General features: G+C 37.7%; 1 protein-coding gene across 1 annotated transcript in view; it reads left to right on the forward strand.

Annotated features, from left to right (window-relative positions):
- Window positions 1–615: 615 nt before the first annotated feature.
- LOC132872147 (calcium-binding protein 7) overlaps window positions 616–24519 on the forward strand; it is a 93570-nt gene continuing 69666 nt past the window's right edge. Inside the window, exon 1 of the mRNA XM_060906757.1 lies at window positions 616–724. Coding sequence (XP_060762740.1) covers window positions 616–724 — 109 coding nt within the window. The remainder of the gene's footprint in view (window positions 725–24519) is intronic.

Consider the following 24519-nt stretch of genomic DNA (forward strand, 5'->3'; position numbering starts at 1 on the left):
GCAAACTCCACACAGAAAGGCCCTCGCCGGCCACGGGGCTCGAACCCAGGACCTTCTTGCTGTGAGGCGACAGCGCTAACCACTACACCACCGCGCCGCCCACCTTCTTGCTGTGAAAGAAAAAAAAATCAGAAGTTAGGAACTGCATGCATCCAGTGGTTGGTAAGCGGTAATATGGTAATGGTGATGGAGCGCCGCCTTCACGCGTCGCCTTGGCAACGAGTGAGAAAACGGTCCTGAAAAAAAAAGAAGAAGAAGGAAAAAAAGAGAACAATCTCCAACAATGCGCATCAGCTCAGTCACCTTGAGCAGGTACTTCGAGCAGAAGTGATGAGATAGAGAGGAGTGATTAAACGGACCCTACCTAATGATGCACGTGATTTCAGGATCGTCGTCGCGCGCGCGTCAGGACCACGGACAGCTCGCCGCGCGCCTGGTGTGAGAGGAGAGGAATGCGAGCGCTGCTTTGCGCCTGTTTCTCCCCGGAGGAGAGGCACGCGCCTTGTTGTGTCTGCGGAGTGTCTGCACTGAGCAGCGTGGAGGGGCGAGTGGAGGAAAAGTTGTCGCGGCGCGGACTTTGAGGTGATTATATGAAGATCGGGACCGCGCGCAGACATGCCCATGCACCCCGTCACTTCCACTTTGATGTACCGCGGAATCTGCACCATCCCGGACATCCTCTCGTACGGGACACCGGTCAACCTACCTGAAGATGAAGTGGAGGGTGAGTCTGATCGCACTGTAGTGCATCATAGATTAGCTTTTCTTTCTTCTTCTTCTTCTTCTTCTTCTTCTTCTTCTTCTTCTTCTTTTTTTTAACCTCCTCCTCCTCATCCTCATCATCATTACGCACCAAAAATCAGAGTCCTCTTAGTCATGTCTCGGAGTTTTCTCCCCTCATTGGCTTTCTTCTGAGGAATCTAAATCTATCCAACTCCTAGATGATAAGATCTACTGTTGAAAACACAACCGAATGCACTGATCATGGATCATGGCTCAGAAGCGCATGCAGTGGCACTTCCAGTCTCAGAGCACCTGTTACTGAGTTCGCTCTCAGTGTCTTTCATTCCAGTGAAGGAATCAGTGTTGCACTGTCATGTAAAAAAACAACAACATTGCTTTAAACTTTCCACTGGTTTAGCTTTCTGTTGGTGAGCAGAATACTGGCTATAGCCATGTTAATTAATTCCCAATTTTCCTTAGAGAGTTCATTGTTCTTTCCCTTCACGGATCAAGACATGGTTTAAAGGTTAGAGAAGCAGCTTCAGGACCAAAAGGTCGCCGGTTTGATTCCCTGGACCAGCAGGGATGGTTAAAGTGCCCTTGAGCAAGGCACCGAACCCTCATCTACTCCCCAGGCTACTCTGGGTATGTTGCACGTTGCTCTGGATAACAGTGTCTGCTGTAATGTAATGTTATTGTGAGGATGCCAGTTTATGAGATAGAACCATCTAGAAATGAATAAACTGTCTGAATATTTACATGATTATATTTATTATATGTTATAGATATAACACTTCCCTTCATTATTATTATTATTATTATTATTATTATTATTATTATTATTATTGTGTGACGTCTCTCTCATATCTCATATATTGTCTATGAGACATGTTGCTCCATATCGATTGATCAGTCTGTTATGACCGTTATAGTCTTCTGGTAACTCAGTAAGCAGCCTGGTGCCATTTCTGCTTCTTCTTCTATTTATTTCCAATTTATGAGATAGAACCATCTAGAAATGAATCAAATGTCTTTCTGAATATTTACATGATTATATTTGTTATACATCATAGCTATAACACTTCCTTTCCTTTCTTCTTCTTCCTATTATTATTATTATTATTATTGCGTGACGTCTCTCTCATTTATCTCATATATTGTCGATGAGACACGTTGCTCCATTATCTCATATTGATCAGTCTGTTATGACAATTATAGTCTTCTGGTAACTCAGTAAGCAGCCTGGTGCCATTTCTTCTTCTTCTTCTTCTGCTTCTTCCTCTTCTTCTTCTTCTTCTTCTTCTTCTTCTTCTTCTTCTTCATCTATTTATTTCCAGTTTATGAGATAGAACCATTTAGAAATGAATCAAATGTCAGTCTGAATATCTACGTGATTATATTTATTATATGTTATAGATATAACACTTCCTTTCCTTTCCTGTATTATTATTATAGCGTGACGTCTCTCTCATATATCATATATATCTTTTATGAGACACGTTCCTCCATATAATTGATTGATCAGGGGTGGGTTTCCCAAAAGCCTCTTAACACTAAGAGCATCTTAAAGGAGAACTGAAGGCAAATATTTTATTATCAAAATTCTATTTATCTTATTTTATTAAATATCAGAATGCATTTTTGATCACTATGTTGTCAATGCTATAGCAAGTTATGAGTGTTTGAAATACGCTCTGTAATATATCAGTCCATATGTCAAAGCGATGGCCATAAACGAGATTTGTTGAGACCTGTGCAAGACATCGTAGGACGGAAGTAAAACGTACAGCGGAAATCAAAGTGACCGACATCTGCCAACGTCATCAAAAGACGCGCATGCCCTCTTTCGAATTCTGACGTAATCAAGCCGGAAGTTTTGTTTGTTTTGATAGCGATCAGGAAAGTTTGAAAAAAGTAGGTAGTAATCGTTATTTAAACTCGTTTTTGTGCAATACTTCGTTTGGAAAACAGTTTTCAAAATGGCGGCACTGACACCTGGCTGACACTTCATGTTTCGAAGTCTCGCACAAGTCTCATGAAGATCACGCGGATAAGCGACGCCTGCCGTGGACCAAACGAACTAAATTCAACACGGATAAAAACCGAATAGGCCGATAAGTATAATATTTAATTGCAATTAATTGCCAATACGAGTCACGATATAAGGTTACTAAAACCGAAAATGTAATTGAATAACACATTAATTAAGAAATAAAGCAAGTTTAAAAATGACTTCGGTTCTCCTTTAACTAGGAGAGAGAGAGAGAGTTTTCATTGTGCTGCTCGCTCTACCATTTAATGATGATCTTTGTGCTACGATGCTTTTGGGAAACTCAGCACGGAGTATTATGACAATTACAGTCTTCTGGTAACTCAGGAAGCAGCCTGGTGCTTCTTCTTCTTCTTCTTCTTCTTCTTCTTCTTCTTCTTCTTCTATTTATTTCCAGTTTATGAGATAGGATCATGAATAAACTGTCTTTCTGAATATTTACATGATTATATTTGTTATATATTATCGCTATAACACTTCCTTCCCTTCCATTCCCTTCCATTCCATTTATTATTATTATTATCATGATTATTATTATTATAGCATGACATCTCTCTCTATATCGTCTATGAGACACGTTGCTCCATATAATCGATTGATTAGTCTGTTATGACCATTATAGTTTTCTAGTAACTCAGGAAGCAGCCTGGTGCCATTTCTTCTTCTTTTTCTTCATCTTCATCATCATCTTCATCATCATCATCATCATCATCATCATCACCAATTTATTTATTTATTTATTTATTTATTTCCAGTGCAATTCATTTTCCTTCCTGTGCCACGACTTCAAGTCTAAATTGGTGGAAAATCAAAAATCACAGGCATTCCACAGATCACTTGAACATGAAACAAACAGCAAACCTGTGCTCTGAACTTGATTTTTTTTTTCTTAAAAAAAAAAGCATTAAGTATTCCTTTTTTTTCAAAGTGCAAGCCAAATGATAAGTGACGGTAATCTCAGTTTTCTAAAAATGATTATTTTTTGTTCCTGAAGGAAAATGTGTTCTTTTACAGATACCGTCGTGTGTGTGTGTGTGTGTGTGTGTGTGTGTGTGTGTGTGTGTGTGTGTGTGTGTGTGAACTAAAATCAATTTCAATTGCAATTTTCAGGTCTAGTCTATTGATTTTCCTCAAGGTTAAAGTAATAATTCAAATCATTATTGACTCGAGAGGAGTCCATCAGAACAAGGTGTTTGATGCTCATTATACTTCCATTCAGTATGTTTCTAGACTTCAGTACTGGGAAAGTTGTTGTTCACAAACAAAAGCAAGTTATGTTTAGAAGTCCGTTGCTCTGTACTAAAACTAGCCCGAAGCTATATGACTCATGACTGGTGTGTTTAATAAATCTCAGATGCAACTTGACCATAAACCGATTGGAGTGTCTACGCCAGACGAGAAACACACTTGTGAGGAAACATGTTGTCTTTCCAAAACGTTAAAATATTTTTATGTTGCATCAGAAGTAGTATTTTGACATACGGCTTTCGTCAGGAAGCGGCTCATTCCAATATCAGCCGTAAGCAGGAGAGGGGTTTGTGCTTTGTGATACTCTGAGGTGACAGGTTATTACAGCGGACAGCGTGATGAACAAAACCATCTTGCCAGCCCCCCAACACATACACACACACACGCACCCGTGTCTCGAGCACCTGCGTCAGTTCCATGCGGCTGCAGCGTATCAGCCGATATGCAAGGCAAATTGTAAACATTGTCAAGAAGTGGCAGACTAACACACAAACAAAGGCAGGCACATACCCACACACACTTCAAGAGCGGATTAGTGAGGTCTGATATGAGAGAGAGCGAAAGAAAGACAGCAGAGCTAAAGCACTTTTACACACGTCAAAAATAAACGAGTTATTTTTACTCATAGGGTTCAGGAATTTCTTATATTTCTGTCAAATGGTTTGGGATAGAATAGAATAGAATAGAATAGAATCTGAGGCATTGGTGCATATTACTAGATCACTATAACACCGTAAGAATGCACACATCCAATTTTTTTTGACCTGATACAGATATCAGAGCTGTGTGTATTAGTGTGTGTACTGAACGGTGATCCAATACTGATGACATCACAGCAACTGAGTGTACTAACTTTAAGACAATTCACATCCTATAGTATAATAATAGAGGGGCAGCACAGTGGTGTAGTGGTTAGCACTGTCACCTCACAGCAAGAAGGTTCTGGGTTCGAGCCCAGTGGCCAGCGAGGGCCTTTATGTGCGGAGTTTGCATGTTGTCCACGTGGGTTTCCTCCGGGTGCTCCGGTTTCCCCCACAGTCCAAAGACATGCAGGTTAGGTTAACTGGTGACTCTAAATTGCCTGTGTGTGTGTGTATGGTTGTTTCCCAAGCTCAGAAATGGGAGGGTTGTGCCAGGAAGGGCATCCGGTGTAAAACTATGCCCCAATTATGCGGCACGTTAGTGTCGTGGTTAGCACTGTCACCTCACAGAATGTTCTGGGTTCGAGCCCAGTGGCTGACAGGGACCTTTCTGCGTGGCGTTTGTATGTGGTTAGGTTAACATGGGATGGCCTTGGACTGAAGTGCCCTTGAGCAAGGCACCTAACCCCCAACTGCTCCCTGGGTGCTGTTAGCATGGCTGCCCACTGCTCTGGCATGTGTGTGCACTCATTGCTCACATGTGTGTGTTCACTGCTTCAGATGGGTTAAATGCAGAGATGAATTTCACAAGTGGCTATGTGATGAATAAAGTTGTTGTTGTTCTTCAATTAATATGACATGGGACCCGACCTAGTAACAATGCTGGACAAGGAAGAAGAAGAGACTATACTAATAGAGCATAAAATCAGATTGAAAACTGTGTCAAACCTGATCCCAGTTTTGCATTTTACTCCAGTAATGGTTCGGTAAATCCATCCATTATCTGTAGCCACTTATCCTGTGCAGGGTCGTAGGAGCCTATCCCAGCTGACAATGGGCGAGAGGCGGGGTATACCCTAGACAAGTCACCAGATCATCACAGGGCTGACACATAGAGACAAACAACCATTCACACTCACATTCACACCTACGGTCAGTTTAGACCCACCAGTTAACCTAACCTGCATGTCTTTGGACTGTGGAGGAAACCGGAGCACCCGGAGGAAACCCACGCGGACACGAGGAGAACATGCAAACTCCACACAGAAAGGACCCCGTCAGCCACTGGGCTCGAACCCAGGACCTTCTTGCTGTGAGGTGACAGTGCTAACCACTACACCACCATGCCGCCCACCATTGTCATTATGAAATGACAATGATCTGGATGTATGTGTGTACATACATATAGCATGATTAATTAATGATAGCAAATTAAACTGTGTTCTGTGAAAATATCATGCAGAGGAACTACAGCATTTTCACAACAATACAAGTGATCTGATCAAACATCTTGGACATTACATTACATTCCATGAATTTAGCAGACGCTCTTATCCAGAGCGACATACAACATACCGTACAACATACCCAGAGCAGCCTGGGGAGCAGTTGGGGGTTAGGTACCTTGCTCAAAGGCACTTCAGCCATTCCTGCTGTTCCAGGGAATCAAACTGGCGACCTTTTGGTTCTTATGGACATAAAACTCAGCATGAGGAGTTAATTACTAGCAACCAATACAGTGAATGCTCGTTAAGGGGGAAGCCATAACCTAAAGGTTAGAAAGCTTTGAGTCCAAAAGGTTGTTGGTTTGATTCCCTGGACCAGCAGCATTCATTGACTTTACTTGGAGCTGTAAAGAAGCCATATTATTCTTTCCAAGTGAAAGAAAACCTGCATGTAGCTATGCTAATACACTCTTTAGATAGCTAATGCACACTTGTTATAAATGCTATAAAGAACTTGCCTTGGGTGGGTTTCCCAAAAGCATCATAGCACAAAGATCATCGTTAAATGGTAGTTAAATGATCTCCTAGCTAAGATGCTCTTAGCATTAAGAGGCTTTTGGGAAACCCACCACTTATTGTTTAAATGCATGAACATAGGCATGTGTGATTTTCTTTGGCACATGTGCTATAGGGGAAGCCATGGCTTAATGGTTAGAGAAACAGCGTTGGGTCCAAAAGGTTGCTGGTTCAATTCCCTGGACCAGCAGGACTGGCTTAAGTGCCCTTGCTCTGACAAGAGTGGTAGCATACCTTGTGTCTGATTAGCCAGAGGGAAAACTGATTATGTGATTATCAGTTCGGGCATGGAACCTGACTGAACTGATGTGATATTTTCATGGGATAAATCCAAAGTAGGTTGTGAATTTCACCATCACTATTCGTGATAATTAAATATTGAGAGGGACCAAAAAACACCACTCTGAAGACAATGGTATTGGTGCATTGCTAGTTTTTACAGAGACAGTATGAGTCGGGACAGTGTTACCGATCAGGACGGAGCATAACACTCAGGAAAAAGAGCCAATCGTCCGTCTTGTCGGCAAGGACATTAATGAAAAGTGTTACTGATACTGATACATGCACAGATATAGAGCGCTTTGCTCCATTTGTGAAACCTGATTTTTTTTTAATGATATTAGAGCCACAAATTATGGCGTCACTCATTCATTTCAAAACTTTCAAACACAATCATCCAGTGAATTGAGTGAATGGCCTGCCACTGGAGAAGAACCGAGGCATCTGAAATCAGCAACTGGAACAAGTGGATGGTCAAAGTGGAGGATTTATTCAATCTAATTTGGTTTCATTATCCGTTTTCTCCTCAACCACCAGCTCATGTTTGAAATGTGGTTACAGGAAGTGGCCTCAAGGCAGGTAGACATGCTGCTTCAAAAAGCACAGCTACTTTTTTTTTTGTAAATCAGTCATCCAATCAGGTAGCAGCTTGGAGTACAAGCGGCGGGGGGGACATCATGGAGGACAGTGTAGGGGCAATGATAAGAGAATTAATGACAAGTCAAATCAGAGATATTTCAACATGGAATGAGCAGCCTCCTCACCACTGTAATATGCAGTTAGAAACAGGATGCAGGTTCATGGTACAGCATTTATTAAAGGAGAACTGAAGGCAATTTTTTTATTGTCAAAATTATATTTATTTCATTTTATTAAATATAGGAATTTTATTAAATTTAGAAATGAATCAAATGTCAGTCTGAATATCTACGTGATTATATTTATTATATGTTATAGATATAACACTTCCTTTCCTTCCCTGTATTATTATTATTATTATTATTATTATTATTATTATTATTATTATAGCGTAACGTCTCTCTCATATATCATATATATCTTTTATGAGACACGTTCCTCCATATAATTGATTGATCAGGGGTGGGTTTCCCAAAAGCCTCTTAACACTAAGAGCATCTTAAAGGAGAACTGAAGGCAAATATTTTATTATCAAAATTCTATTTATCTTATTTTATTAAATATCGGAATGCATTTTTGATCGCTATGTTGTCACTGCTATAGCAAGTTATGAGTGTTTGAAATACGCTCTGTAATATATCAGTCCATATGTCAAAGCAGTGGGCGTAAACGAGATTCGTTGAGAGCTGTGCGAGACGTCGTAGGACGGAAGTAAAACGTACAGCGGAAATCAAAGCGACCGACATCTGCCAACGTTGTCAAAAGACGCGCGCGCACTCTTTCGAATTCTGACGTAATCAAGCTGGAAGTTTTGTTTGTTTTGATAGCAATCAGGAAAGTTTGAAAAAAGTAGGCAGTAATTGTCATTTAAACTCGTTTTTGTGCAATTTTTTGTTTGGAAAACACTTTTCAAAATGGCAGCACTGACATCTGGCTGACACTTCACGTTTTGAAGTCTCGCACAAGTCTTGTGAAGATGGCGCGGATAAGCGACACCTGTATGGAATCAATTTTGTGCCAAAATGTTCATGCAATACTTTTGAAATATCAAACAAAAACGACAAATCAAAATACAAAAAAAGAAAAAAAAGTCAACTTTTTTAGACTGGCAAACAAATTATTTTTGTAATCGTGCAAAATATCAGTCTATTACTCTCTCAGTTTTGCTTGATGTAATTTATTTTGGTTGCGATTCCAGCTTTCTCGTTTGCGCTCCCTGACTTTTTGCTTGCAGTTTTGGCACAAACTTCACATGTGGCTGGGCTGTCCAGGAATGCATTCCCATTGGCTAACTTGTGTTTGACTGACAGCTACGCTCAGCCATTCCCTACTCGGATTCTGGCGGACCGTTTGACGAGTGACCGATCCATTGACAAGGATCGAGTGGACTTCAGTGGCGACTATGATATTGAATTTACACTTTGTTGAATTAATTCAATATCATAGTCACCACTGAAGTCCACTCCATCCTTGTGTACCGTCAATGGATCGGTCACTCGTCAAACGGTCCGCCAGAATCCGAGTAGGGAATGGCTGAGCGTAGCTGTCAGTCAAACACAAGTTAGCCAATGGGAATGCATTCCTGGACAGCCCAGCCACACGTGAAGTTTGTGCCAAAACTGCAAGCAAAAAGTCAGGGAGCGCAAACGAGAAAGCTGGAATCGCAACCAAAATAAATTACGTCAAGCAAAACTGAGAAAGACGCGGAACAAAAATAAAAGGTTTCTGAAGAGTAATAGACTGATATTTTGCATGATTACATGAATAATTTGTTTGCCAGTCTAAAAAAATTGACTTTTTTCTTCTTTTTTTGTATTTGGATTTGTCGTTTTTGTTTGATATTTCAAAAGTATTGTATGAACATTTTGGCACAAAATTGATTCCATATCGCCTGCCGTGGACCAAACGAACTAAATTCAACACGGCTAAAAACCGAATAGGCTGATAAGTATAATATTTAATTACAATTAGTTGCCAATACGAGTCACGATATAAGGTTACTAAAACCGAAAATGTAATTGAATAACACATTAATTAAGAAATAAAGCAAGTTTAAAAATGACTTCAGTTCTCCTTTAAGTTTTTTTTTTTGGCTGGGTTCTTGCACAAACTGATAATCACATCACCAATTTTTCTTTGGCTCATCAGACACAAGGTACGCCACCACACTTGGCAGAGCAGTTGGGGGTTAGGTGCCTTGCTCAAGGGCATTTCAGCCAGCCCTGCTGGTCCAGGGAATCAAACTAACAACCTTTTGGCCCCAAAGCTGTTCCTCTAACTATTAGGCCATGGCTTTTCATTTATTAAGTGTAATCCAATAATAATTGTCAAAATTCCAAGCACTGGTCAGAGAACAGGATGATAACATTAAAGATAAGATAAGATAAGATAAGATAAGATAAGATAAGATATTTCTCTATTGAGGTAGCACGGTGGTGTAGTGGTTAGCACTGTCACCTCACAGCAAGAAGGTCCGGGTTCGAGCCCCGTGGCCGGCGAGGGCCTTTCTGTGTGGAGTTTGCATGTTCTCCCCGTGTCCGCGTGGGTTTCCTCCGGGTGCTCCGGTTTCCCCCACAGTCCAAAGACATGCAGGTTAGGTTAACTGGTGACTCTAAATTGACCGTAGGTGTGAATGTGAGTGTGAATGGTTGTCTGTGTCTATGTGTCAGCCCTGTGATGACCTGGCTAAAAACTCCCAAAGTTAAATACAACCAAATATGAAAAAAACAAAACAAAACAATAAACATGGTGGCAAGGGATAATAACAGGGCTTGTGCCCCAGTTGAAAATTGCCTCTTGTGCTAAAAAGGGGAAAAATATATATAAAAAACACATAAATATCAACATACTAGTAATAGGCATGTAACAATTCACCCAATTAATGATTCGATTCGGTTCATGATTCGAGTTTCCCACAATATTTTTGAAAAAAATCAATTAAACAAAGAAAATTTTATTTCCCCCGAGAAAGGCAACATTTATTTTCCTATTCTTTAACAACTTAAACATTCTTTGTGTTAAATTAAAATCATTTTCTTTCATTTTCTTTTAAGAAAACAGTCCTTTCTTAATTAACTTTTATGAACATTTATATTCCCTTCATTTGCTTCTCTTTTCTTTATCTTTCTGCAGTCTGTAAAAAGAGAGAGAGCTCTGATTTCTTCTTCAATCTATTTGCATAGTCATACAACAGGTCTTTCTCATTTCAGATCCGTGTGTGTGTGTGTGTGTGTGTGTGTGTGTGTGTGTGTGTGTTTGGGGCATCAGAGCTGTATTACCTAGCTGTTGCCTAGGATGAAGTCATGCGCATTCCCTCTGTTGTACGTTATTGCACCGTCTTCTGCCTAAATAATGCAGTTACATTGAGGAAATACTACGAGATTACGCAGCCTGATAATAATCACGATTCATATCATCATAACTCTGTCTTGCGATTTATGATGTGGTGACATGCCAAAAGGGTCATCCATGAGCACAGGTCAAATCACAAGCAATAGGGGGAAAAAGCACAAATAAGGAAAGAAGAAACTGAGGCCTGGACAAAAAGTTAGAAAAATGCCTGGTCAGACTTCACAATGAAAAGCAGAAACAGCAGGTTTTAAACAGACTAAACGATTACGAGATGAACACAGAACACACAGAGACAACAAAGTAACGAACAAACGACAGAACAGAAACAAGAGCATTTGCGAAAAGTAAACAAAAGCAGATGGAGTGAAGTAAAGGCAGTGTGAATTACACTGGGGACCGGATTCACACGGAAAGGAGGAATACATGGCAGAAATCTCATCTAATCTTCAGGCTCATTAGCTGTTACAGTTCCACGGCTACAGTGGGATCACTGCTGTCACAGCCTTTCTTTCTTTCTTTCTTTCTTTCTTTCTTTCTTTCTTTCTTTCTGTCTGTCTAATGGTCCCTGTCGTTCTTTTCCTTGCACTTTTCTTTCTTTCTTTCTTTCTTTCTTTCTTTCTTTCTTTCTTTCTTTCTTTCTTTCTTTCTTTGCCTGTCTATCTGTCTTATGGTTTCTTTCTTTCTTTCTTTCTTTCTTTCTTTCTTTCTTTCTTTCTTTCTTATTTATGGTTTCTTTCTTTCTTTCTTTCTTTCTTTCTTTCTTTCTTAAGGTCCCCATCTTTCTTTCTTTCTTTCTTTCTTTCTTTCTTTCTTTCTTTGTCTGTCTGTCTTTCTGTCTTATGGTCCCTATCTTTCTTTTCCTTGCACTTTTCTTTCTTTCTTTCTTTCTTTCTTTCTTTCTTTCTTTCTTTCTTTCTTTCTTTCTTATGGTCCTTGTCTTTCTGTTCCTTGCACTTTCTTTCTTTCTTTCTTTCTTTCTTTCTTTCTTTCTTTCTTTCTTTCTTTCTTTCTTATTTATGGTTCCTGTCTTTCTTTTCCTTGCACTTTTCTTTCTTTCTTTCTTTCTTTCTTTCTTTCTTTCTTTCTTTCTTTCTTTCTTTCTTTCTTTGTCTGTCTTTCTGTCTTATGGTCCCTAGCTTTCTTTTCCTTGCACTTTTCTTTCTTTCTTTCTTTCTTTCTTTCTTTCTTTCTTTCTTTCTTTCTTTCTTTTTCTTATTTATGGTTTCTTTCTTTCTTTCTTTCTTTCTTTCTTTCTTTCTTTCTTTCTTTCTTTCTTTCTTTGTCTGTCTGTCTTTCTGTCTTATGGTCCCTATCTTTCTTTTCCTTGCACTTTTCTTTCTTTCTTTCTTTCTTTCTTTCTTTCTTTCTTTCTTTCTTTCTTTCTTATGGTCCCCATCTTTCTTTCTTTTTTATTTATGGTTTCTTTCTTTCTTTCTTTCTTTCTTTCTTTCTTTCTTTCTTTCTTTCTTTCTTTCTTTCTTTCTTTCTTATGGCCCCCATCTTTCTTTCTTTCTTTCTTTCTTTCTTTCTTTCTTTCTTTGTCTGTCTTTCTGTCTTATGGTCCTTAGCTTTCTTTTCCTTGCACTTTTCTTTCTTTCTTTCTTTCTTTCTTTCTTTCTTTCTTTCTTTCTTTCTTTCTTTTTCTTATTTATGGTCCCTTTCTTTCTTTCTTTCTTTCTTTCTTTCTTTCTTTCTTTCTTTCTTTGTCTGTCTTTCTGTCTTATGGTCCCTAGCTTTCTTTTCCTTGCACTTTTCTTTCTTTCTTTCTTTCTTTCTTTCTTTCTTTCTTTCTTTCTTTCTTTCTTTCTTTCTTTTTCTTATTTATGGTTTCTTTCTTTCTTTCTTTCTTTCTTTCTTTCTTTCTTTCTTTCTTTCTTTCTTTCTTTCTTTCTTTCTTATGGTCCCCATCTTTCTTTCTTTTTTATTTATGGTCTCTTTCTTTCTTTCTTTCTTTCTTTCTTTCTTTCTTTCTTTCTTTCTTTCTTTCTTATGGCCCCCATCTTTCTTTCTTTCTTTGTCTGTCTTTCTGTCTTATGGTCCTTAGCTTTCTTTTCCTTGCACTTTTCTTTCTTTCTTTCTTTCTTTCTTTCTTTCTTTCTTTCTTTCTTTTTCTTATTTATGGTCCCTGTCTTTCTTTCTTTCTTTCTTTCTTTCTTTCTTTCTTTCTTTCTTTCTTTCTTTCTTATGGTCCCCATCTTTCTTTCTTTTTTATTTATGGTCCCTGTCTTTCTTTTTCTTGCACTTTCTTTCTTTCTTTCTTTCTTTCTTTCTTTCTTTCTTTCTTTCTTTCTTTGTCTGTCTCTGTCTTATGGTCCCTATCTTTCTTTTCCTTGTACTTTTCTTTCTTTCTTTCTTTCTTTCTTTCTTTCTTTCTTTCTTTCTTTCTTTCTTATTTATGGTTTCTTTCTTTCTTTCTTTCTTTCTTTCTTTCTTTCTTTCTTTCTTTCTTTCTTTCTTTCTTTCTTATTTATGGTTTCTTTCTTTCTTTCTTTCTTTCTTTCTTTCTTTCTTTCTTTCTTTCTTTCTTTCTTTCTTTCTTAAGGTCCCCATCTTTCTTTCTTTCTTTCTTTCTTTCTTTCTTTCTTTCTTTCTTTCTTTCTTTCTTTCTTTCTTTCTTTCTTTGTCTGTCTGTCTTTCTGTCTTATGGTCCTTATCTTTCTTTTCCTTGCACTTTTCTTTCTTTCTTTCTTTCTTTCTTTCTTTCTTTCTTTCTTTCTTTCTTTCTTTCTTATGGTCCTTGTCTTTCTGTTCCTTGCACTTTCTTTCTTTCTTTCTTTCTTTCTTTCTTTCTTTCTTTCTTTCTTTCTTTCTTTCTTTCTTTCTGTCTTATTTATGGTTCCTGTCTTTCTTTTCCTTGCACTTTTCTTTCTTTCTTTCTTTCTTTCTTTCTTTCTTTCTTTCTTTCTTTCTTTCTTTGTCTGTCTTTCTGTCTTATGGTCCCTAGCTTTCTTTTCCTTGCACTTTTCTTTCTTTCTTTCTTTCTTTCTTTCTTTCTTTCTTTCTTTCTTTCTTTCTTTCTTTCTTTCTTATGGTCCTTGTCTTTCTGTTCCTTGCACTTTCTTTCTTTCTTTCTTTCTTTCTTTCTTTCTTTCTTTCTTTCTTTCTTTCTTTCTTTCTTTCTGTCTTATTTATGGTTCCTGTCTTTCTTTTCCTTGCACTTTTCTTTCTTTCTTTCTTTCTTTCTTTCTTTCTTTCTTTCTTTCTTTCTTTCTTTGTCTGTCTTTCTGTCTTATGGTCCCTAGCTTTCTTTTCCTTGCACTTTTCTTTCTTTCTTTCTTTCTTTCTTTCTTTCTTTCTTTCTTTCTTTCTTTCTTTCTTTCTTTCTTTCTTTTTCTTATTTATGGTCTCTTTCTTTCTTTCTTTCTTTCTTTCTTTCTTTCTTTCTTTGTCTGTCTGTCTTTCTGTCTTATGGTCCCTATCTTTCTTTTCCTTGCACTTTTCTTTCTTTCTTTCTTTCTTTCTTTCTTTCTTTCTTTCTTTCTTTCTTTCTTTGTCTGTCTTTCTGTCTTATGGTCCCTAGCTTTCTTTTCCTTGCACTTTTCTTTCTTTCTTTCTTTCTTTCTTTCTTTCTTTCTTTTTCTTATTTATGGTTTCTTTCTTTCTTTCTTTCTTTCTTTCTTTCTTTCTTTCTTTCTTTCTTTGTCTGTCTTTCTGTCTTATGGTCCTTAGCTTTCTTTTCCTTGCACTTTTCTTTCTTTCTTTCTTTCTTTCTTTCTTTCTTTCTTTGTCTGTCTTTCTGTCTTATGGTCCTTAGCTTTCTTTTCCTTGCACTTTTCTTTCTTTCTTTCTTTCTTTCTTTCTTTCTTTCTTTCTTTTTCTTATTTATGGTCCCTTTCTTTCTTTCTTTCTTTCTTTCTTTCTTTCTTTCTTTCTTTCTTTCTTTGTCTGTCTGTCTTTCTGTCTTATGGTCCCTATCTTTCTTTTCCTTGCACTTTTCTTTCTTTCTTTCTTTCTTTCTTTCTTTCTTTCTTTCTTTCTTTCTTTCTTTGTCTGTCTTTCTGTCTTATGGTCCTTAGCTTTCTTTTCCTTGCACTTTTCTTTCTTTCTTTCTTTCTTTCTTTCTTTCTTTCTTTCTTTCTTTCTTTCTTTCTTTCTGTCTTATTTATGGTTCCTGTCTTTCTTTTCCTTGCACTTTTCTTTCTTTCTTTCTTTCTTTCTTTCTTTCTTTCTTTCTTTCTTTCTTTCTTTCTTTGTCTGTCTTTCTGTCTTATGGTCCCTAGCTTTCTTTTCCTTGCACTTTTCTTTCTTTCTTTCTTTCTTTCTTTCTTTCTTTCTTTCTTTCTTTCTTTCTTTCTTTCTTTCTTTCTTTCTTTTTCTTATTTATGGTCTCTTTCTTTCTTTCTTTCTTTCTTTCTTTCTTTCTTTCTTTGTCTGTCTGTCTTTCTGTCTTATGGTCCCTATCTTTCTTTTCCTTGCACTTTTCTTTCTTTCTTTCTTTCTTTCTTTCTTTCTTTCTTTCTTTCTTTCTTTCTTTCTTTCTTTGTCTGTCTTTCTGTCTTATGGTCCCTAGCTTTCTTTTCCTTGCACTTTTCTTTCTTTCTTTCTTTCTTTCTTTCTTTCTTTCTTTCTTTCTTTCTTTCTTTTTCTTATTTATGGTTTCTTTCTTTCTTTCTTTCTTTCTTTCTTTCTTTCTTTCTTTCTTTCTTTCTTTCTTTCTTTCTTTGTCTGTCTTTCTGTCTTATGGTCCTTAGCTTTCTTTTCCTTGCACTTTTCTTTCTTTCTTTCTTTCTTTCTTTCTTTCTTTCTTTTTCTTATTTATGGTCCCTTTCTTTCTTTCTTTCTTTCTTTCTTTCTTTCTTTCTTTCTTTCTTTCTTTCTTTCTTTCTTTCTTTGTCTGTCTGTCTTTCTGTCTTATGGTCCCTATCTTTCTTTTCCTTGCACTTTTCTTTCTTTCTTTCTTTCTTTCTTTCTTTCTTTCTTTCTTTCTTTCTTTCTTTCTTTCTTTCTTTGTCTGTCTTTCTGTCTTATGGTCCTTAGCTTTCTTTTCCTTGCACTTTTCTTTCTTTCTTTCTTTCTTTCTTTCTTTCTTTCTTTCTTTCTTTCTTTCTTTCTTTCTTTGTCTGTCTTTCTGTCTTATGGTCCTTAGCTTTCTTTTCCTTGCACTTTTCTTTCTTTCTTTCTTTCTTTCTTTCTTTCTTTCTTTCTTTCTTTCTTTCTTTCTTTGTCTGTCTTTCTGTCTTATGGTCCTTAGCTTTCTTTTCCTTGCACTTTTCTTTCTTTCTTTCTTTCTTTCTTTCTTTCTTTCTTTCTTTCTTTCTTTCTTTTTCTTATTTATGGTCCCTGTCTTTCTTTCTTTCTTTCTTTCTTTCTTTCTTTCTTTCTTTCTTTCTTTCTTTCTTTCTTTGTCTGTCTTTCTGTCTTATGGTCCCTAGCTTTCTTTTCCTTGCACTTTTCTTTCTTTCTTTCTTTCTTTCTTTCTTTCTTTCTTTCTTTCTTTCTTTCTTTCTTTTTCTTATTTATGGTCTCTTTCTTTCTTTCTTTCTTTCTTTCTTTCTTTCTTTCTTTCTTTCTTTCTTATGGTCCCCATCTTTCTTTCTTTTTTATTTATGGTCTCTTTCTTTCTTTCTTTCTTTCTTTCTTTCTTTCTTTCTTTCTTTCTTTCTTTCTTTCTTTCTTATGGCCCCCATCTTTCTTTCTTTCTTTGTCTGTCTTTCTGTCTTATGGTCCTTAGCTTTCTTTTCCTTGCACTTTTCTTTCTTTCTTTCTTTCTTTCTTTCTTTCTTTCTTTCTTTCTTTTTCTTATTTATGGTCCCTGTCTTTCTTTCTTTCTTTCTTTCTTTCTTTCTTTCTTTCTTTCTTTCTTTCTTTCTTTCTTTCTTTCTTTGTCTGTCTTTCTGTCTTATGGTCCCTAGCTTTCTTTTCCTTGCACTTTTCTTTCTTTCTTTCTTTCTTTCTTTCTTTCTTTCTTTCTTTCTTTCTTTCTTTCTTTCTTTCTTTTTCTTATTTATGGTCTCTTTCTTTCTTTCTTTCTTTCTTTCTTTCTTTCTTTCTTTCTTTCTTTCTTTCTTATGGTCCCCATCTTTCTTTCTTTTTTATTTATGGTCTCTTTCTTTCTTTCTTTCTTTCTTTCTTTCTTTCTTTCTTTCTTTCTTTCTTTCTTTCTTTCTTTCTTTCTTATGGCCCCCATCTTTCTTTCTTTCTTTGTCTGTCTTTCTGTCTTATGGTCCTTAGCTTTCTTTTCCTTGCACTTTTCTTTCTTTCTTTCTTTCTTTCTTTCTTTCTTTCTTTCTTTCTTTCTTTCTTTCTTTCTTTTTCTTATTTATGGTCCCTGTCTTTCTTTCTTTCTTTCTTTCTTTCTTTCTTTCTTTCTTTCTTTCTTTGTCTGTCTTTCTGTCTTATGGTCCTTAGCTTTCTTTTCCTTGCACTTTTCTTTCTTTCTTTCTTTCTTTCTTTCTTTCTTTCTTTCTTTCTTTCTTTCTTTCTTTCTTTCTTTCTTTCTTTCTTTCTTTCTTTCTTTCTTTCTTTCTTTCTTTCTTTCTTTGTCTGTCTTTCTGTCTTATGGTCCCTAGCTTTCTTTTCCTTGCACTTTTCTTTCTTTCTTTCTTTCTTTCTTTCTTTCTTTCTTTCTTTCTTTCTTTCTTTCTTTGTCTGTCTTTCTGTCTTATGGTCCCTAGCTTTCTTTTCCTTGCACTTTTCTTTCTTTCTTTCTTTCTTTCTTTCTTTCTTTCTTTCTTTCTTTCTTTCTTTCTTTGTCTGTCTCTGTCTTATGGTCCCTATCTTTCTTTTCCTTGTACTTTTCTTTCTTTCTTTCTTTCTTTCTTTCTTTCTTTCTTTCTTTCTTTCTTATTTATGGTCCCTGTCTTTCTTTTCCTTGCATCTTTCTTTCTTTCTTTCTTTCTTTCTTTCTTTCTTTCTTTCTTTCTTTCTTTCTTTCTTATGGTCTTTTTCTTTTCCTTGCACTTTCTTTCTTTCTTTCTTTCTTTCTTTCTTTCTTTCTTTCTTTCTTTCTTTGTCTATCTGTCTTATGGTCCCCATCTTTCTTCTCCTTGCACTTTCTTTCTTTCTTTCTTTCTTTCTTTCTTTCTTTCTTTCTTTCTTTCTTTCTTTCTTTCTTTCTAATCTCTAATCATGAATCACCACTCAACACTAGTTGGGTAGCCATCGCTAATTTCATTGAGTATGTAAAAAAGATTACGGAATGACAAAACTTAGCTTAAAAATGGAAAACGTGTGAATGGGTTCTTCTTCTTCTTCTTCTTCTTCTTCTTCTTCCAAAAATGTTCAGGCCACCTTCTGGTGTATTATTGAACTCTGGTTATGAGTATTTATGATGATGGTTAGCTTTTCATCTGTTTTTGTCAGTCCTAAAGACTGAAATTTCATTCCTAATCAGGATGCATCTCACATTTTCCATATTTTATCCAATTTTGAGATCAAAGCTCTGAGTATGAGCCGACGCTTTTGACTGATCCGACATCTTAGTATCCGAGCCTGCTTTCTCCAAGCTTCTAAAAAGATCAATGATAAATCTTTGATTTTAACCTTCTCAAATGTGAACATTCTTTCAGCATTAAAAACATAAATGGGATCAGAAAATATCTGATCTGAACTGGAGTTTCAGGCCAAATATTGAATTGACATTGCTAATCTATAGAAATTTTTATACTATGTTAAATGATATAAATAAAAGCCTGGAGCCGTTTTCTCATGGTTTAATTCAACACTAAGCGGGTTGTACAGAGGAAAATCTCACAAGTGTGCGCAGTAGAGTGAAAGCCCAGTGGTGCAGCAACCGCTGATTTCAGCGATCCACTCCGGATATAGAGTTGCCTCGTGCTATGCCAGTAACACTGTTGATTGGCGGTGTTTGCTGTTCTGAGGAAACTCCCAGATGTTGCCTGCACCTGGCCACGTGCTCCACACAGTGTTCCGCTGGCACCATGATGATCAGGCGCTGAGCTTGTTTCGAGCTTGATTAAAGCACTTGGCAGAGGTGGCAGAGGTGGAACTGCATCCATGATTGAATCTGCATTTTGATCTTGTCTGAGGGGGTTGTGCCCCACATGAGCGTGGAGGATGTTATTTCCTGTGAGAGAGAGAACACCATCTCCCTGTCATCTCACACATGTTGGAAAGACATGGCTCAGACAGTAATTTCATACACTCCTGTAGGACATGGAGGTCCAGGTTCAGTCACGGGGACACAGATGAGAGAACACCATGAATAATGCTTTTCAGTTCAATATGTTTTATGCCTAGTGAGGATATCTATCTATCTCAATAGACAGACAGACATATTGATTGGCAGGCTGACAGACAAACAGACAGATAGATAGACAGGTAGATAGATAGATAGATAGATAGATAGATTTATTCATAGACAGAGACAGACAGACAGATATATAAATCAACAGACCGACAGACAGATTTATTGATAGACAGAGAGACAGATCGACATATTTATTGATAGACAGAGACAGGCAGACAGATATATAAATCAACATCAGACAGACAGATAGACAGACAGACAGACAGACTTACTGATAGAGAGACAGACAGGCAGATACATAAATCAACATCTGACAGACAGACAGACTTATTGATAGACAGAGACAGACAGATATATAAATTAACAGACACAGACAGACAGATAAATACAACCCCGATTCCAAAAAAGTTGGGACAAAGTACAAACTGTAAATAAAAATGGAATGCAATGATGTGGAAGTTTCAGAATTCCATATTTTATTCAGAATAGAACATAGATGACATATCAAATGTTTAAACTGAGAAAATGCATCATTTAAAGAGAAAAAATTAGGTGATTTTAAATTTCATGACAACAACACATCTCAAAAAAGTTGGGACAAGGCCATGTTTACCACTGTGAGATATCCCCTTTTCTCTTTACAACAGTCTGTAAACGTCTGGGGACTGAGGAGACAAGTTGCTCAAGTTTAGGGACAGGAATGTTAACCCATTCTTGTCTAATGTAGGATTCTAGTTGCTCAACTGTCTTAGGTCTTTTTTGTCGTATCTTCCGTTTTATGATGCGCCAAATGTTTTCTATGGGTGAAAGATCTGGACTGCAGGCTGGCCAGTTCAGTACCCGGACCCTTCTTCTACGCAGCCATGATGCTGTAATTGATGCAGTATGTGGTTTGGCATTGTCATGTTGGAAAATGCAAGGTCTTCCCTGAAAGAGACGTCGTCTGGATGGGAGCATATGTTGCTCTAGAACCTGGATATACCTTTCAGTATTGATGGTGTCTTTCCAGATGTGTAAGCTGTCCATGCCACATGCACTAATGCAACCTCATATCATCAGAGATGCAGGCTTCTGAACTGAGCGCTGATAACAACTCGGATCATCCTTCTCCTCTTTAGTCCGAATGACACGGCGTCCCTGATTTCCATAAAGAACTTCAAATTTTGATTCGTCTGACCACAGAACAGTTTCCCACTTTGCCACAGTCCATTTTAAATGAGCCTTGGCCCAGAGAAGACGTCTGTGCTTCTGGATCATGTTTAGATACGGCTTCTTCTTTGAACTATAGAGTTTTAGCTGGCAACGGCGGATGGCACGGTGAATTGTGTTCACAGATAATGTTCTCTGGAAATATTCCTGAGCCCATTTTGTGATTTCCAATACAGAAGCATGCCTGTATGTGATGCAGTGCCGTCTAAGGGCCCGAAGATCACGGGCACCCAGTATGGTTTTCTGGCCTTGACCCTTAGGCCATCCTTAAAAAAAAAATTAGTTTCCTGTCCACCGGGTGGGCAAAAAAAATTTCAGTCGGGAGGGAGGGATTTTTTTTTTTTTTTTTTTTATTATATATGGATGGATAAGAAATCGCAATGCTGTGTTTGCTTTTTCTTTCAGTACTTTTTTTATTACAAAAGCAGACACATTTAATAAAATATGACAGTTTAATCAACTGAAACTTGTACAAAAACTTTAAGTTAGCATTTTAAATGCTGACTGCAACATTTGCAAAACTTTTACAAAGGTACTTAAAATGTCCGACACATGGACTTTTTGTAGTTCTAAATCGGCCGTTAGGCCTAGTTCGGATGAAATTACACTATTAAAATGATCACTGAATTATTTGTTTTTCTGAATCTTTACTATTTTGTTGGTCGCTAGAATACCATTTTGCGATTTCACACTTCAGCAAATGTTTGAAAACTCCGGATCTCCTTCCTTCATGGTGGCTGCCATTTTTTTGTGCCGCACAGCGCATGCGCAGAGCTGATTCGACAGGGCTTCCCACAAGCGCCGGCCACACAATTAAGTCCAGCCGGCTACTTTAATGACTATTTTTGTAGCCCACAGGCTCTAAATATTAATTTTCGATTTTAATAAAATTAAATGTTTATCTAACGGACTGACAATAATGTCAAACTGAACCGTTGATCAAGGGAGAGTAACTCATCCGCGCCCCGACATGCGGTGTGCGCGTGCACTCGGCGCATGCTCAGTTGCGTGAATGTGTCATGCACCGAAAAGAAGAGATTTACAAGCCAGGAACGCCTCATGATGCAATACGCAAGAAAAGAAAGAAGATTTACTGCCATTTTACTTTGTATTTGAGTAAAGTGAATAAATAAATGGCCTGTGGAAAATACACTTAACCCTGGGAACTGCGTGCACAGGAGTTTATTTTGTGTTTACCCCCCCGGCTGGCTATTTATTTGTCATGGCTGGCTAGTATGAGCCTTAGTGGAAATCCCTGGGAATGCGCAAATGTCAAGTTCGATTTTAGAGTTACGAACCCGAAAAAAATGTCGAAAAACCGGCGTTTAAAAAAAAATTTCACCCGCACAAACGGCACTCACCCGGCTGGTGGACCGGAAACAGAACATTTTTTAATAATGGCCTTACGCACAGAGATTCTTCCAGATTTTCTGAATCTTTTGATGATATTATGCACTGTAGATGATGATCTGTTCAAACTCTTTGCAATTTTACACTGTCGAACTCCTTTCTGATATTGCTCCACTATTTGTCGGCGCAGAATTAGGGGGATTGGTGATCCTCTTCCCATCTTTACTTCTGAGAGCCGCTGCCACTCCAAGATGCTCTTTTTATCCCCAGTCATGTTAATGACCTATTGCCAATTGACCTAATGAGTTGCAGTTTGGTCCTCCAGCTGTTCCTTTTTTGTACCTTTAACTTTTCCAGCCTCTTATTGCCCCTGTCCCAACTTTTTTGAGATGTGTTGCTGTCATGAAATTTCAAATGAGCCAATATTTGGCATGAAATTTCAAAATGTCTCACTTTCAACATTTGATATGTTGTCTATGCTCTATTGTGAATACAATATCAGTTTTTGAGATTTGTAAATTATTGCATTCCGTTTTTATTTACAATTTGTACTTTGTCCCAACTTTTTTGGAATCGGGGTTGTAGATAGATAGATAGATAGATAGATAGATAGATAGATAGATAGATAGATAGATAGATAGATAGATAGATATGATTGATTGATTGATTGATTGAGACACACTCTAGATAGAACCCTAGAACAGAGAGGTTTGTCTTTAGGAAGTTAAAAACTATTCAAAGAACTACACTGCATCAATAATACGGATTCAGTCTTTAAGTCATGTGATCATATCTTTAGGTTGTTGTATCTTAACTAGATGGGTTGGTTTCATTTATTTAACATTAAAAAGACAGCCAGAGATAAAACACTACTAATCTGGTGTATAAAGCTTTAAACTTCATAGAGAAAAAGACATTTTCCGATGATCCACTTGGCAGGAAAGTGCACATGGTGCCTGTGGTGAAGCCTGAGCGCCCGTGCTGGGTAATGAATGACTGTCATCGAAAAGGAGACACATAATTAGGCTAAAGGTTTCCGGAACTTTCCACATAGTCCAAAGATGTATCTATGTTCTTGAGCTGTTTGCACGTTCTCCCTGATGAAGCTCATCTCTCATGAAGAAGTATCAACAGAATATTAACAAAATCAACAACTGAAGCATGGCAACAGCTAGATTTATTTTACTCAGCCTGTTTCTTTGGGTTGATCCAAAGATGTTCTCTTTACCATATTAGGTAACGAAGCTAATTTCATTTTCTTTAGTTAGATTGAAAAGCTGGAAAAGATTTAGTTACTGCCAGCACAAACACCAAAGGGAAACTTGTGTTCAATAAAAAAGTCGATACTTAAATGTACTGAAAAATCATTGCGGTCCAAGCAGCACAGTAAAAATCAGCAGTGACAGATTAACTCCTCCGAGGTGAAGCTCGAGCAGATTCAACACTGTGACAGCAGCTTCAAATGTGATGCTGTGCTGGATTTACACAATAATGCTTCTGCTCTCATACCATCACTCATTTAGACCCTGGAGGAGAAAAAGCATATGCTACTTACAATGTTGTATGACTACCTGATGTTTATAGAAGTGCCTTCTTACTGTTGTCAAAGAATGCACTGAACATCTCTCTCTCTCGCTCGCTTTATTCTTATTATTAATCAAATCTTTTTTTTTACCATGAACCTACTTTTTTTTTTAAAATATGTAGATTAATGGCACGGTATTTAAAACACCCTAAACTTTATAAATTTGATTTATTGATCAGTGGTTAGCGCTGTCGCCTCACAGCAAGAAGGTCCTGGGTTCGAGCCCCGTGGCCGGCGAGGGCCTTTCTGTGCAGAGTTTGCATGTTCTCCCCGTGTCCGCGTGGGTTTCCTCCGGGTGCTCCGGTTTCCCCCACAGTCCAAAGACATGCAGGTTAGGTTAACTGGTGACTCTAAATTGACCGTAGGTGTGAATGTGAGTGTGAATGGTTGTCTGTGTCTATGTGTCAGCCCTGTGATGACCTGGCGACTTGTCCAGGGTGTACCCCGCCTTTCGCCCGTAGTCAGCTGGGATAGGCTCCAGCTTGCCTGTGACCCTGTAGAACAGGATAAAGCGGCTAGAGATAATGAGATGAGATGAGATTTATTGATCAATCTGGAGTGTGCAGACTGGCCAAGGTGCAAAAAACTCTCACTGCATCAATTTTGTTGCATTCTATTGCACCGTTTCCAGGAACTGCAAGCTGGCCTAGCATGTCCACTTCTCAATTGGGAGATCGTGAGTTCTACTCGCGGTTGGGTCATACCAAAGACCATCATAAAAATGGTATCTACTGCCGTCTGGCAAGGAAGGCTGCAATACAGATGCAAGTGCAAACTCTCACAGTTACCAGAGGACTAGCCCCTCACTATAACGCTAGCTGTATAGGCAAGAGGTCGAGGGCTACGAAGATCAGTGCCGCCCAAGGGCCTGGTTAGTGTTTTCAGAAACAGAGCTGACACACAGTTTTAGGAAAAATGAAATAATTAACATAATGGTTAACAATGATGATTAACAATGTGGCCCAGATGCAAAATGGAATCACCATTATCCCTTCTGGAGTCACCTATTTTGCTTAGCAACTTTCCTCAGATTACATATTTAACTTAAATTTTTATCCATTAATTGTAACACAAAACATCCAGCTTTGGAGTTTCCCGATCGTCGCAATCTTTTGTGCCATTGTGCCAACAAGCTCTTAAGTCCAGAGAGGCATTTATCGGGGGCATGACAATAACTGGCCTGACTTATTGTGCAAGGTATGGATGTGCAGGAA

The sequence above is a fragment of the Neoarius graeffei genome, chromosome 24 (assembly GCF_027579695.1).
Source record: "Neoarius graeffei isolate fNeoGra1 chromosome 24, fNeoGra1.pri, whole genome shotgun sequence".
Lineage (NCBI taxonomy): Eukaryota > Metazoa > Chordata > Actinopteri > Siluriformes > Ariidae > Neoarius > Neoarius graeffei.